General features: G+C 37.1%; 1 protein-coding gene across 1 annotated transcript in view; it reads left to right on the top strand.

Moving 5' to 3' along the window:
• Positions 1–8,690, top strand: part of LOC126095525 (sodium channel protein Nach-like) — a 267,631-nt gene extending 258,941 nt beyond the window's left edge. Inside the window, exon 11 of the mRNA XM_049910308.1 lies at positions 8,314–8,690. Within this exon, the coding sequence (XP_049766265.1) occupies positions 8,314–8,522 (209 nt within the window). The 3' untranslated portion in view covers positions 8,523–8,690. The remainder of the gene's footprint in view (positions 1–8,313) is intronic.
• Positions 8,691–15,130: the final 6,440 nt, after the last annotated feature.

Below are 15,130 nucleotides of genomic sequence, written 5' to 3'. Positions count from 1 at the left end.
TAATTTTATTTTTAAACATACGGTAATCTTAAGTCATTTCTAGTGGAAAAATGTTTGTAGTCTGTAAAAGAATTTTTAAATTACAAAAAATAGCCTTGTAAACAATGATTATGTAATAATGGTTAAATTCAAATTGCTATATTTGTCACTTGTAATTTATGATTGTTATCTGTAATTAATTTTGCCATGCTCTCTCTCTCTCTTTGTGTGTGTGTGTGGGGGGGGGGGGGGGGGTGTTTCTACTCTTTTCACAATTTTGACTTGTCCTATATTCAGTGTACTGTTTAAGAATGTAATGAATCAAATGGACTAATAAATGAATGAATGAATGCATGAATGAATATGTGTCACCACTCATGCCTGTAAACGCCAACATGAAGCACAACAGCACACTCATGCAAAGTAGTGTTGTAATTCTGCAGAACCATCATAAACCTCATTAACACAGCTCTATGTAAACAATATATGGGGACATAATATGTTTCCAATTGAACAATGTCCTACAGGAACCATTGCTTCATCAGCACTGTGTAATGTTTTTGCAGCTTTGTATCTCATCCTCAAATAATTCATTGCCTGCCCTTAACAAACACAACACAGCATCCCAGGTTTTGTTTTTACAAGCTAGGTTGACATACAGTGCAGTGTCTGATAGGAGTGACTGTAAATGGGAAATGCCTTTAGGCTCACTCCCACCAGAGACTGCACTGGGTGTCAACTAAATTTATGTGAACAGTAAATTGCTGTCCCATATGGTGGAAAGAACAAAGTGGCTGATAAGGCAACTCATATATCATTTATTACAGATCTCCCATGTATTACTGTGAAAAACAACTAAATGGTAGAAACTGAGAAATAATAGAATTAGCAATTCCTACACTAGTGTAGTGCAACTACCAAGGAGCAAGACCAAACAATACAAAAAACACATAGTTGCCCCATCTGCTTGTCAAAAATATGGTTCATTGAAAAACATGACTCATGCACAATACATGTTATGTCTAGGAATATGATCAGGTATTATAGTTTAAATCTGAACACTATTGGTTTCAGTTTCTACCAACAGATGTTGGATTTTCTCCATTTTAGATTTCCACATAACATCACAGATTAGTCCTCATACTATTCTTTTACATCCAGAGAGAGTTACATGTAAGTAATTACATCTTTTCAAATAAATATTTTCAGAATAAATTACAAACATAGCAGTAATGACAATAATTTGGAATGTAATTACAATTTCATTTGGAAATATCGAAAAAATTGTGTTTTGAAAAATAATTAAATCAATAATTCTTCACTATAATACATCATTTCAGCATAAATTTTTATTTTGGATATAACTAAAGTAATGCTTTACTTTCTGATAACTCAAAACTCAAATTTATGTAATTTCAGAAAAAAAATTTTATGTATCAGGTGGTCTAATTCACAAGATACATGGTAAGTACAAAACGTAATGAAAATTGGAACATTGATCAATTCCATTACTCATTAAATATACCAGGGCATAAGTTATTTATCAAATACTCATCATCAGTTCTTGGTGATCTCTATTGGTGCAGTATCTGTATAATAATTTTGTGAGTATCTACTACATCCAAATTTGCTGCAACTGGTTGAATTCTTGAGAGTGTAACTAATGCAGTAGTGCCAAGAAAACTTTCCAGAAATTCAGGTTGATATGATGTTCACTTTCAGAATTACATATTTATGAAAAAAGAAACAGCTGGCTCATGAAAGTTTGTTTGAAAACTGAGACCCCAGTGACTGATTCACTGGTTACATATATTTCTAACAATCACTGCTTATGTCATCCATTGTTAGAAACAGAAAATTTATGGATTAAAATCAAAACCTTGCTTGTGTACTGCATATCAACTGGCCACATCCAGTAATGCATTAATTTGTTGTCCTCTCATCACAACATACTATTTCATGTGACTTTTAGCTTTTAGTATTAACACTAGAATGGCAGAGTTTCTGATATTCCTAAAATGGCGGAAAGGGATCATTTTTATCCCACATAAAATATATTCTTATTTGACTTAAATAAGTACTTTTTTGTGTTTGTTAATCCATACTTTATTTCTAGTAATCACATCAGTTATTTACAATTATAAATAATAATTACTAATTTATTTGAACACTAATGTACCATATAAATTTATTGTTGCTACTGCTAACAAGTTTCTCAACTATAAATTTTACTTTATTAACTATTCATACAATCTTCTAGACACATTTAATATATTTGATTCATTTTACTCTCATATGGGTTTTACCCAACAGCTCTGTATTACTTTTCACTCAAGTCATTTGAGGCTGCTAGATGTACTTAGCACAGGTGATTCCTGTTTTATGCACACATCTTCTGCACACAGCTTTGCAGCTCTTTACAAAGTTTCCACTGGTCTTGTTGCCTTTGCAGAGTCTGATTTGGCACTTCCTTTGCTTTCTAGGTGATTTCAGTCCCATATCCTCTTCCTTTGCCTGATGTTCTTGTTCTTTTATTCCATTGAGTTCATTTGCCAATTGAAGTATGAACTTCTTCCTTTCCATTTTCTTGTGCATTACCATGTTATAGATGACCCATGCATTTATTACCGCCATGTCCAGTATGTTGTAGATGACATGCATTTGCCATCTCCTACATGCAACCTTCGTAGTATATTTATGGGTCATTTGATCAACTGCATCCACCCTATACATTGTTGCATTGTAGAATGCTATGATTCCAGGTTCTTTCCTTCCTCTGTTGCTTACTGCTGCTTCAGCATGCAGTATACTCAGTACTCAGAAAAATTACATTTTTATTCTTCTTTCCTTGGTGTACAGTCAAGGTGCAGTTTGTATTGCCATTATTGTGCAGTATTGAGGTGGAGTGTATTTCGGCATTTGGCTTGCTTACTCATTGGGGATTTCACGGCAGATCTTATTCATTGTACCAACTAATGTATTTTTCTTTTCTTTGAGTTTTTTAGCATGTTGAAGAGATGTTGTCTGTGGTCACATTACTTCCTTAATTTACAAGTGGCTCCATGAGACACAGATCAATGTACTCTCCAAGTGGTTCTTTCTCTCTGTGTGTGTCCTCTTTGCCGAGGTTTGGGAAAGCAGTACACATATACTTTGTCATTACATCAACAGCCAATCAAAATTTGAGACCATATTTGTCTGGTTTGTTGGATAAGAATTGGCTAAATCTGCGTCTTGCTTTGCTTGGTAACAGTTGCTCATCAGTGATTATTCTTGCATTTTCTCCAGGGCGGTAAGCACAAAGAATGTTTTCAATGAACTTTACCCAAATTTCAGATACAAGAGTGAATTTGTTGGATGCGAAGCTTTCAGCACAGGTTAAGTTTTCATCAAAATGGAGAAATTTGAAAAGCTCCTGATATCTGTCCCTTGGCATAATGTCCTTGATAAAAACTGGCCCCCCAGTGTGCAACCAGAGGTTATCCACAGACATACCTTTTTTGCACTGTACACCCCGAACATACATGGTGGCTGTCAGTTTCTCCAGTTCCTCAAGTGACAGAGTCCAGTCATTGTTTTGTAGTACTTTTCAAGCATTTGATTCTGTGTATTTCTTCATGAGATGTAGCATTGCTTCATGAAAAATAAGATGAAAGGCACTGATGACAGAGGTGTCTACTCATTGGCAAGCATATTCAGTGGGACCTCCTGCCCCCTTCAGAACAGTCATAGCTGACCGCCTTCCAGAAGATGAATAATTTCCAATATCCCACAGGGTTCCATTCCTTGCAGTCATCTTTATAGTTTCCAACTGTACCTGCTGTGGTGAAAGAATTGATAATTGACATATATCAGCATCAGAATCCTGTTCCACTAATCACCCCTCATTCACAATGTCTTCATTTTCACTTGTCAGATACATAATCATCATCTTCATCAGTGAAGTCAACTACTGATTCAACTTTGGAATTCTCTAAGAGATATAACACTTCTTCATCAGAAAGTCCATGGTGACATACATGTTCAAAAATGTATTTCAGGGACGAAGACTGCCTGAGTGACACAACATAAGCAGCGGCAGACTGGAATGTACACAGGCCAAGTTGCAACAATGAGGAGCAACTGCTCTGCATTACAGCTCACTGTTGACACTGCATTGTTGGATAATTTACTTATATTCAGAAGAAATATTACAGTGGAGTCAAATTGACCCATTCCGCCATTCTAGGTATACAGAATGAAATGGCGAAGAAAATTAAAATATTTTATAAATACTAAAATATCTTCAGAAAGAGGAGAAAAAATTAGTAAAAGTCATATAATTTCATGAATGAAGTACATAAATTGATTGGATATGACAATCAACGAAAAATGTATGACGGGTCATTTTGAACCCTTCCACCATTCTAGTCTTAAAATTCATAAAATATGTTTGATAATAATGCTTTTTATTAAGTTGTTTATATCATCAAGATTATTAGCCTAAAAACATTCCTAACATTTGCATGAGAGAATTCCATAAATACTAATGAAAAGCTTATGTTCCAGTATCAATTAGTAACTGTCCAACCAGCTCAGAGATATTTGTGCTCTTTCTGATGTTGAAACAAAATTAATGTCAAAATATGAATCAGTGTATAAATTTAGTTCAAAGAGACCAGATAAATGAAATAAAATCATTAGAAAATTTATATAAGCCTATAAATGTGGTGGCCTGGCACTTGAAGTAAACACTTCATGTCATACTTATCCGAACAATCTTATATCAGTATGTTTCACACAGTCCATGCAAATTAGATCCTCTGTGTTAATGATTTAATTTATGAATGACATTACACTGAGCCAACAAGATGACAACTTCTGTCACTTTATTTCAGATGGTAGCACAAAATTTTTCTCTGGAATGAAGAACAGACTTTGCACACAATCACTACTATACTCAAAGTTAATTTGACAATGAAAAATGGTAGTAATGAACAAGAAATGATGCTTTTCTAGATGCTGACATTGAGCTGAAATGTCCAGTTTGGTGCTGATGTCATGTGAAATTTTTAACATGTTGTGCCTGAGCTACTATCTGTCATAAGAAAGAAGAAAAGATTTGTGTAAACAGTATTTCATCAGTATGCACTTAGAAACTGTGGACATCACTAATAAGCACCAGGATTAAGTGTGGACAGGTGAATTTGCTACAGTTTATGTTGAAGATAAATGCACTTGGCAAAAGACAGAGAGTCCTAATGTGGAATTCATTCAGAAGCTTCATATAAAATGAAACAAGAAGTTCCTACATATACATTTACAATGAAGATTTTGCTCTGACATACCATGTAGCAAAACACATTAGGAAACATCAGTTAGAAGTACTGTGTTTTAATAAGTCTGATATTTTAGTAAGTTCTGAGTTGGTCTCTCCTTCACTTCCATTCTTTGCCTGATATTTTAGAGCTGACTGAGGCTAAGTTCAGTGTTAAATTAACTTATTTCAACATGTATTTTATTAATTAATGAGTTCTATGAGCAAGCTGACTGAGTTGTGCAGGGAGCCTTTTGAAACCTGTTATTACAAATATGGTTATGAAAGATTTCAAGAAGGTGCCCCAAAGTCAGTGGCCATAAAACCAGGATGATTTTTTTAGATAGGTTGCTGATATGTTTGTTGTTTGATCTCACAACAGTGAGAATTTATACAGATTTTTAAAACATCTGAATCCTCTGCACCTGAATATTCACGTCACTATAGTGATGGCTGCCTTACTCTCGTTGATCTGTCAGTCAGGAGTTTCATGCTACATTAGGATACAACATTTATAGGAAGCCAACTGACATCGGGCTAATAAATGTCTCAGTGTGACCTCAAAATCACTTTTTGCCAGAACAATTATAGTGAAAGATAGATGAGACATGCATTGCCCTATCATCAACAATGAACCGTGAATCAAGTGTGTGCTGAATGTAAAGAGGTGGCATCAGAGTCTACATCCCCCCCCCCGAACATGATTGATCACGTTATGTGGAAACATCATGTGAAAAGTGTCTTTTAACCAGTATGGCCAGTATCTGAGATTAGGGCCCTTCTATGGCCCTTAAAAGAATAATGATCCTCACACTAATAGTTGGCACCAACTGTCTCAGTGTGGCCTCAAAATCACTTTTTGCCAGAACAATTATATTCAAAGATAGATCAGACATGCAGTGCCCTATCATCAACCAACCATGAATCAATTGAGTGATGAATGTAAAGAGGTGGCATCTATGGCCCTTAAAGAATGATGTTTATTTGTGTAAGGTAAATTCATGCTGTATCGGATGCAGTTGTGGCATGCCTTACATTGGTTAGACCATCAAGACCATGAAGAAACATTATGTGGAGTGTAAAATGACAACAGGTTACTGCAGCTGAGCATTCTGGCATGGACTTGAAGCTACTGGGACAGTGTTGTTAAGGAAGCAACTGAGATTAAATTAGCAATTGACCTCCTAGACAGAGGTAGGGGTTTTTGCTTAAATTTTTCTTGATATCCTCCTCTCTCCCTGGTCAAACAATGCAGGCACAGAGTTAAAGCTGTTTGTGCACCTACTGGTAGTTAATATTCACTATCAATAATTTCTGATGTTGGTCGTCTCTTTTTGTGTGGGATGTTGGTCGTCCCTTGTTGTGTAGTGATGACAGTTGTTTATGCTGTGTTTGCTGTCTTTCTGCATATGCCGTACTATGATTCTCAGTCAGCACAGTCCCACCTACCAGTCATTTCCTTGTATGACACTCTCTTTGCATTTATGCCTTGATAATGATGGGATGTTCAACTGCTGGAATGTTGGTGGTTGTCAAGACACCATCCAGTTGCACTCCTGCAAGCTATTCAAAGAATACCTATACTTCAACAGTTCCACCCCTTTCACAATAAACACTCCATTTGCTACAGCCTAGAAAACTGTAGCACATGTATCTTCTCCCCCATATAATTCCTCAGCAGGTTTACCAACAACATCTCCCAGGCATTCGTCTCCTGTAATTACCCCAAAGATCTCATTCACAAATAAATCTCCCAGAGAGTACCCCCTTATCCTCTGACTATTACAGCAGCCACTTCCAAAAACACTCACAAGCATCCCCCTTGTCATCCAGCACTGCTTAGGCCTCAAATATCTCAGTACTTTCCTCTGCCAAGGGTATGAGTTTCTAAAGTCTATATCCTCAGCACACCATCTACTCTCATCTTCTATCATACTCCTAAATTTCATAACATCCTAGACAAACCTAATGACAATCCTAACTAATTCAGCCACCCACAATCAACTACTCAAGCCTTGCCATTGGTAAACACTACATCAAAAGAGCAACTTGTGATGGCTCTAAGCACTATGGGACGTAACATCTGAGGTCATCAGTCCCCTAGACTTAGAACTACTTAAACCTAACTAACCTAAGAACATCACACACATCCATTCCTGAGGCAGGACTCAAACCTGTGACCATAGCAGCAGCGCAGTTCCCGACTGAAGCGCCTAGAACCGTTCGGTGAGCAACTTGCGAAACATACATGTTGTTTATCATCTAACATCTCTCCACTGTACATTGATTTATATGGCATGACTTCACTAATCTGGCTGAGTGCATGAATGTGCATAGAAGAATTGTTGGCCTAAGGGACATCCAATATCTAGTTGCTCAACATGTTCTATAGGCTGAGTCTAAGAACCTGTATGCATTCTGTACCATGTGGACTAAATCAGTTCTCCCCATAAATACTAGTTCCTCTGAACTCCAGAAATGGGAACTTGTCCTTCTCCACATTCTCATATCTCACCATCTCATGGACTTAATCTCCATTAACACATCCATCCCACTCTTTTTTTTTTGTCATACTTTTTTATTGATCTCTCTTCCTCCTACTCTATCTTTATTTCACAAACTGACATCTTATCTTGAGTGAAGCTGCCACAGTGCTCACTATTGTACTGTCTCTGACCTATTCTCTCTGATCCTTCTTCCTTTATCATTGTCTGTCTTCCTCATTATAGGTGGGTCCCTCCTGCATTGAGGTCTGAGTGACCTCCCCTTCTTCTTTACTCACTCCCAGACTCTCCCTTTCTCCTCTCTATGGAAGGAACAGTTAGTTCCAAAATTTGTGCAGTGTGTCACTTTTAAATTGACTGCCAGCAGGACTACACAGTTTGCCTCTTGAAGGTGAGTACATGCCAGCAATTACATCTCATAATTTACTACCATATGAATACTAACAGCAGCTGAGCATTAGAACCAGCTATAATATTTCACACATACTGCATATATTTTCATACTAAATAAACATTTTCATTATTCTGTTTCAGTGAACATTGGTGGAACTCTGGGATTATTCATAGGTGCCAGCCTGCTAAGCCTCGTTGAGATAATTCACTATTTTGTGCTTCCCCTTATTTTTGGTGTCAAAGATACTCCAAAGACACCTGTTAAAACTACAGGTATCACAATGTTTAACCGACGTGTGAAAGCTCAATACCAAAGACATCTTCACAGTGTCCCCTCTATGTTTTATTAATTAATCTAGAACTGTTAATTCTGGTCACAAAATTAATGTAAATCTATATAATAAGTCATTCTATAAGTTTAGTGTCTCATGTTACTAACAACAATGATCATTACATGAATAAATGTTATGCAAGTGTCACAAAAAGTAGTATAAATTATGTGACAATTTGCCATTTACAGAGTGATTATAATAAAAGTTAAACTTCCAAACCACTGTAGAAATAACACCACTGGTCAGAATGACATCAAATTGTAATGGAATATTATTGGAGAAGGGGGGAAATGTATGACAGAATAAAAAAAAAAAATAGTTGCAAAATTTAGCAATAGATGGCGCTGTAAGCATCAGAATTTAATAGTGGTCGGCTCCAAATGCCAAATGGATCATACAAAAATGCCTAAGGTGTACCTTTGACGTTAAACAAACTGTACTACTCAGTGTGGGTGGGTGTACTGGTATGATACTGTTAATTATGTAAGCCCATCCACCATGGCAAGGTCCTATCACATCAGATGGGAGAAACTGGTTTTTAATTGTCCTGAGGCCAAAAATCGCACATAAAGTATCACTCACCAGTTTTTAATTGTCCTGAGGTCAAAAACTGCATAAAAAGCATCTATCAAAATCAAATCTGATTATTAATTTCCAAGTGGCTGGCACAAAACATGTTCAATATGTTGTCCACCTATTTCTGCAACAAGTTGAAATCGAGAAACAGCAAGTTCCAAATGTATCAAAGTGTTTGTAGGGTCATGTTCAGAATGTGTTGCACAGTGCATGCCTTCAATGCAGCTAAGTTTGCAATTGGAACACTGAACACAACATCTTTCAGATATTCCCACAGCCAGAAGTCACACAGATTAAGATTAGGTGATTATGATGACCAGGCTGTAGAGAAATGGCAGCTGATAATTCTAGCATTTTCAAAATGGTGCTTCAGAAGCTGCTTAACTGGATTTTCAATGTTCAAAGATGTGCTATCTTGCATATAAATGACCCCATCCACACATCCACGCATTTGGAGAGCTGGAATGACATTGGACAAAAGACACTCATAGCACTTACCAATGATGGTACAGGTAACAGGACAGGAAGAATCTGTCTCTTTGAAAAAATGTGGCCTTATGATAAATGATGCTGTAAATCTGCACCACACAGTGACCTTTTAAAGATGAAGTGGTACTGGTTCATTTGTGTGTGGATTTTCCATTGGCAATACTCAACAATTCTGCGTATTGACATACCCTGTCAGATGGAAGTGGGCTTTGTCTGTCCACAAAATCTTCCAAGGTCTCTCTTGCTGGCAGGTCAACAGGAAACAACTCGTGCACATGGATAATTTTGAATGGATAGCATAGAAGGATGTTTTGTATGATTTTACACACTGTACTCACAGGTATGTCCAATGTTATGGTAATTCTGTGCACTACATGTTTGCACACCACCACTCATCTCCTCCTGCACTAATGTGGGCACTGCTTCTACTGAAATTGAATCAATTCATTTCCTCCTTCTACCAGGTAGCACACCAAAAGAATCTGTCTTTTCGAATTTCCAAATCATTTGCTACAGACATATGGCAGTCTCAGATGAATGCCTTTTTTCAAACCCTTCAGTATCCGGAACTCCTGCAGAGTGGTGTGTGCACAATCATCATTCTTGTAATACAGATCTACAAGCAGAGCGCAATCCTGCATTGAGACAGTCATAGCAAATGCCACATTCATGAAAGGAGTGTGTTTATACAAACTTCAATGGGTTGTGCACATGACAGGTGTTTTCATTCTGACACATACAGCACTATCTATTGATCAATTTTCAACTCTTTTTTTCTTCTGCCATACGGTTACCCCTTCTCTGATAAAATTCCGTTGCAATTTGACATCATTCTGACCAGTGGTGTTATTTCTACAGTGTTTTGGGAGTTTAACTTTAATTATAATCACCCTGTATATCAGAATGAAATAGTGAAATAATCAGTGTTGCATAAATGACATACTGTAGTCATAAGAAAATCAATTTGTATCTTACATAAGCAGTCCTTTAGACACCCAAGATACTAAAAACTATTATTGAATTCTTTATGTACATAAAAAAGACATAGACAGTTAAATTTGCACATATTGTCTAAGAACTGTATCTGTTTGAATTAACATATGTCACTTATTAATAGTATATGTTCACAGTAGTAGGGTTTTATCCCTGACTATGAATCACCTGTTATCTGCTTTTACAATAAAAAGAGTTTTGTCAATATCATTTACTTACTTATATTTTAAATTCCTAAAATATTATATTAGTGCATTCTTGGAGTTCAAATTATTTTTACAAAGCCAAGAATTTTCATAGGTATTCAAATTACACATATTCAATGAAAATTTGCTGACCATCAGTTCTCAGAAAATATGATTCTATAATATGTCTCAAAAAACTTTTGCCATCATTGCTCACCCTTCTTGACCTTTTTTTTATCTGAAAATTGTTTTAAGTACAATGTGTTGCTGTTGTGATCTTTAGTCCAAAAACTGATTTGATGCAGCTCTCCATGCTATTCTATCCTGTGCAAGCCTCTTCATCTCTGAATAACTACTACAACTTACAGTCTTCTGTATCAGCTTACTGTATTCAACTATTGGTCTCCCTCTAAGATTTTCACTCCAACACTTCCCTCCAATATAATATGGTGATTCCTTGTTGTTTCAGAATGTGTCCTATCAACTGATAGGACACATTCCTGGGTTGTGCCACAAATCTCTTTTCTTCTCAATTCTATTCTTCACATCCTCATTATATGCGTGATCTACTTGTCTAGTCTTTGGCATTTTGCTGCAGCACCACATTTCAAAAAATGCTATTCTCTTCATGTCCAAACTGTTTTACATCCATGTATCACTTACATACATCGCTATACTCCATGAAAGTTTGTTAATAAAAGACTTCCTAACACTTAAATCTATATTTGATGTCAACAAATTTCTCTTTTTCAAATATGATCTCTTACTGTTATCAGTCTACATTTTACATCCTATCTACTTCAGACATCATCAGTTATTCTGCTGCCTAAATAGCAAAACTTATCTACTACTTTAAGTGTCTCATTTCCTAATCTAATTCCTTCAGCATAGCATGATTTAATTTGACTACATCCCATTATCATTGTTTTTCTTTGTTGATTTTCATCTTATATACACTTTCATTTCTGTTCAGCTTCTCTTCCAAGTCCTTTGCCATCTCTGATAGAATGAAAATGTCATTGGCAAACAGATTGAATAATATTAAGTATTGGCTACAACTCTGTCTCACTACATTCTCTACCACTGCTTCCGTTTATTTCATACCCCTTGACTCTTATAACTTTCATCCATTTCTGTACAAGTTTTAAATAGGCTTCCACTCCCTGTATTTTACCCCTGATACCTTCAGAATTTGAAAGACAGTTTTCCAGTAAGCATTGCCGAAAGCTTTCTCTGAGTCTACAAATGCTATAAACATAGGTTTGCCTTCCTATAACCCATCTTATAAGAGAAGTCATAGGGTCATTACTGCCTCATGTGTTCCTACATTTCTCCAAAATCAAAACTGATCGTCCCTGATGTCAGCATCTAACATATGTATCCATTCTTCTGTAAAGAATTTGTGTTAGTATTTTGCAACCATGACTTATTAAACTGGTAGTTCGGTAATTTTCACACCTGCCAGGAATTATTACATTCTTCTTGAAGTCTGAGGCTATTTAGCCTGTCTCATACATATTGCTCACCAGATGGAAAAGTTATGTCACAGCTGGCTCTTCCATGGTTACCAATGGTTCGGAAGGAATGTTGTCTACTTCCAAGACCTTACTGCAACTTAGGGCTTCAGTGTTCTGTCAAATTCTTCTTGCAGTATCATATCTCTAATCCCATCATCATCATTTAAGCTCTCTTCAATTTTTAAAATATTGCCTTCAAGTTCATCTGCCTTGTATAGACCCTCTATATACTACTCCCACATTTCAGCTTTCCTTTCTTTGCTTAGGACTGGTTTTCCATCTATGCTTTTGATATTTGTACAGTTGCTTCTCTTTTCTCCAAAGGCCTCTTTAATCTTCCTGTAGTCATCATCTATCTTTCTCCTAGTGAAATATGCTTCTAAGCCCTTACAGCTATCCTTTAACCATTCCTGCTTAGCCAATTTGGACTTAATGTCAATCTCATTTTTAGATGTTTGTATTCCCTTTTGTCTGCTTTATTTACTGCATTTTTTAAATTTCCTCCTTTCATCAGTTAAATTCAGTAAGTCTTGTGTTATCCAAGTATTTCTACCAAGATCGTCTTTTCATCTATTTGAGCCTCTGCTGCCTTCACTATTTCAGCTCCCAAAGCTACCTATTCATCTTCTACTGTATTCCTTTCCCCTGTTCCTGTGTATCGTTACCTAATGAGCCCTTTGAAACTCTCAGTCACCCCTGGTTCTTTCAACTTAACCAAGTTCTATATCATTAATTTCCTATCTTTTTGCAATTTCTTCAGTTTTAATCTACTTCAGTGATCTCATCTTTGACATTCTTAACTTAATTATTAAAAGTTCAGTTTCTTTCACTTTAGACTCCACAGATTCTACTTGACCATCTAACCTCTAAATTTTTTGATCAACATCATGTAATTGAAGTGTATTTTTTCCAATACAATCAAATAATGCTCCTATTGAATGAACAGATTCTGTGAACTGATTCGTATTTTCTTGTTTATGATTTTCAAGTTGCTCATTTATTTTTGCAAACTGATTGTTAATCATTTTTATTAACTGATCCTTATTATCATTGTGCATTTTTATTAACAATGACAGTGTGGTACTTATATCATTATTATCATCTTGTTTTAATTCATCCATTAGTTTTTCCTGTTTTATAAGTTTTTCACAAACATTTTCCTGTTGTTGTTTCACTGCACTAATTAAGTATCCCATGTCTGTATTATTCCCTATTGTTACAGATTCTTCAATGACTGCCATTGTTAATAATTATACAACAAAACAATGAACCAAAAAATGTGAAGAAAATATTTTCAGCACTTACCTTTGTTGTTGGCTGTCAACATTGTTAACTGTTTGTTGTGACTCGCCGATCATTCAAAGTGCCGCCGCGCAATTACGCGCGTCCTCTATGTGCAGCGCTGTCTGCCAGCCATGTAGCAGCTGCACCACCTAAGCGGCCAGCCGTGCAGCAGCTGCTAGACTGGGACTCAGTGCTCATTCGAATGCTAATGTGTACACGTCTTGCTTGTCAACTTACTCAGTGACTTACATATGTTGTGTCGTTCTGAAATATATGTGTTAAACTTGACGTTATAACAATTGCCGACGAGGTAGTGGATTTTTCCTTTTCACCATTGACCCACAGGGTTCCATGGCTACTGTCGAGCAACTATTGCAAAATCTCCTTGAACAGCAAACGCTTCTAACAGCGGCGATTCACAATTTCATGGCGGCGTCAAATGCGGGGCATTTCTCATCGTTGGCTATACCTCCTTTTCCTCCTCACGACGAGACAGCGGAAGACCGGTCTGATGATGAAAAACGTCTTTGACAGCACTTCTTGGAATTTCATGTCACGGACGAACAACCATGTAAGTCTCTGTTCCTTTCCTGGATTTCACCTCAAATTAATTCATCCATCGGTTGTTGTTGCAATAGGCTCCTTTGAAGGATCCTGCGTCTTTGCCCTTTGCTGAAATGTACTCACTTCTGTCTGTCTATTTTCAAAAGCAAATGCATGTGGTAGCCTCTCGTGTTGCCTTTTATTGTTGTGAAAAACAGCCACATCAACCATATCGCGCTTGGGCTGCTGAACTTCATGGCCTCAGTCAAAAGTGTCAATTTGTAACTGACGTTCACAAAGAATCCTATGCCGATTCCATGGTATGGGATGCTATTATCCGGTCAGCGTCCGACAAAGAAGTTTGGCAACGTGCCCTTCAGTTGGCGAATCCAACTCTAGATGAAGTTCTCTCCATTGCGCAGTATTTTGAAATTTCTCGCACCACTGGGGCGCAAATAGAGGCGTGGGGTGATGTCGGGGAAATACAACCTCTGTGCGCTGTTGATGACACGTGCGGCGCGTCCCCGCCGGCCGACGTGGCCACAGTGCGCTCCCACACGCAGCCTCAGCCTAGCCATAAACAACCCGCTAAGAAACTGCAGCAAAACCCCCGGCAACTTCCTTCATGTCCGTGGTGTTTTACGAAAGATTCACACAAGAATTGTCCCCAATGTTGGGCTGATTCTGATTCTGTATTGTCTGTCAATTGCGCTTCTTCCCTTTCAGGGAAGTTATTCCTCACTGACCAAATCCTTGGTTGAGATGTTCGCATGCAAGTGGATACCGGTTCTGCTGCCACTATAATTAATTCTCAGACGTATCTTCAGTTGGGTTCTCCACTCCTGTCCCCTGTCACTCGGCAATTACGGACGTACAACAGAAGATTTCTCTCTTGGGACAGGTTAATGCTGAGGTATCTTACAAATCAATCATTCGCACTGTTCCCATATTTGTGGTCGACCAGAGCAACGCAGAAAATCTTTTTGGTTTCGATGCCTTTCGCGTTTTTGGGTTCTCCATAGATGACACTGTCAATATT

This window comes from Schistocerca cancellata, chromosome 8 (genome assembly GCF_023864275.1).
Source record: "Schistocerca cancellata isolate TAMUIC-IGC-003103 chromosome 8, iqSchCanc2.1, whole genome shotgun sequence".
NCBI classification, from domain to species: Eukaryota; Metazoa; Arthropoda; class Insecta; order Orthoptera; family Acrididae; genus Schistocerca; species Schistocerca cancellata.
This window is presented reverse-complemented; position numbering and strand designations above follow the sequence as displayed.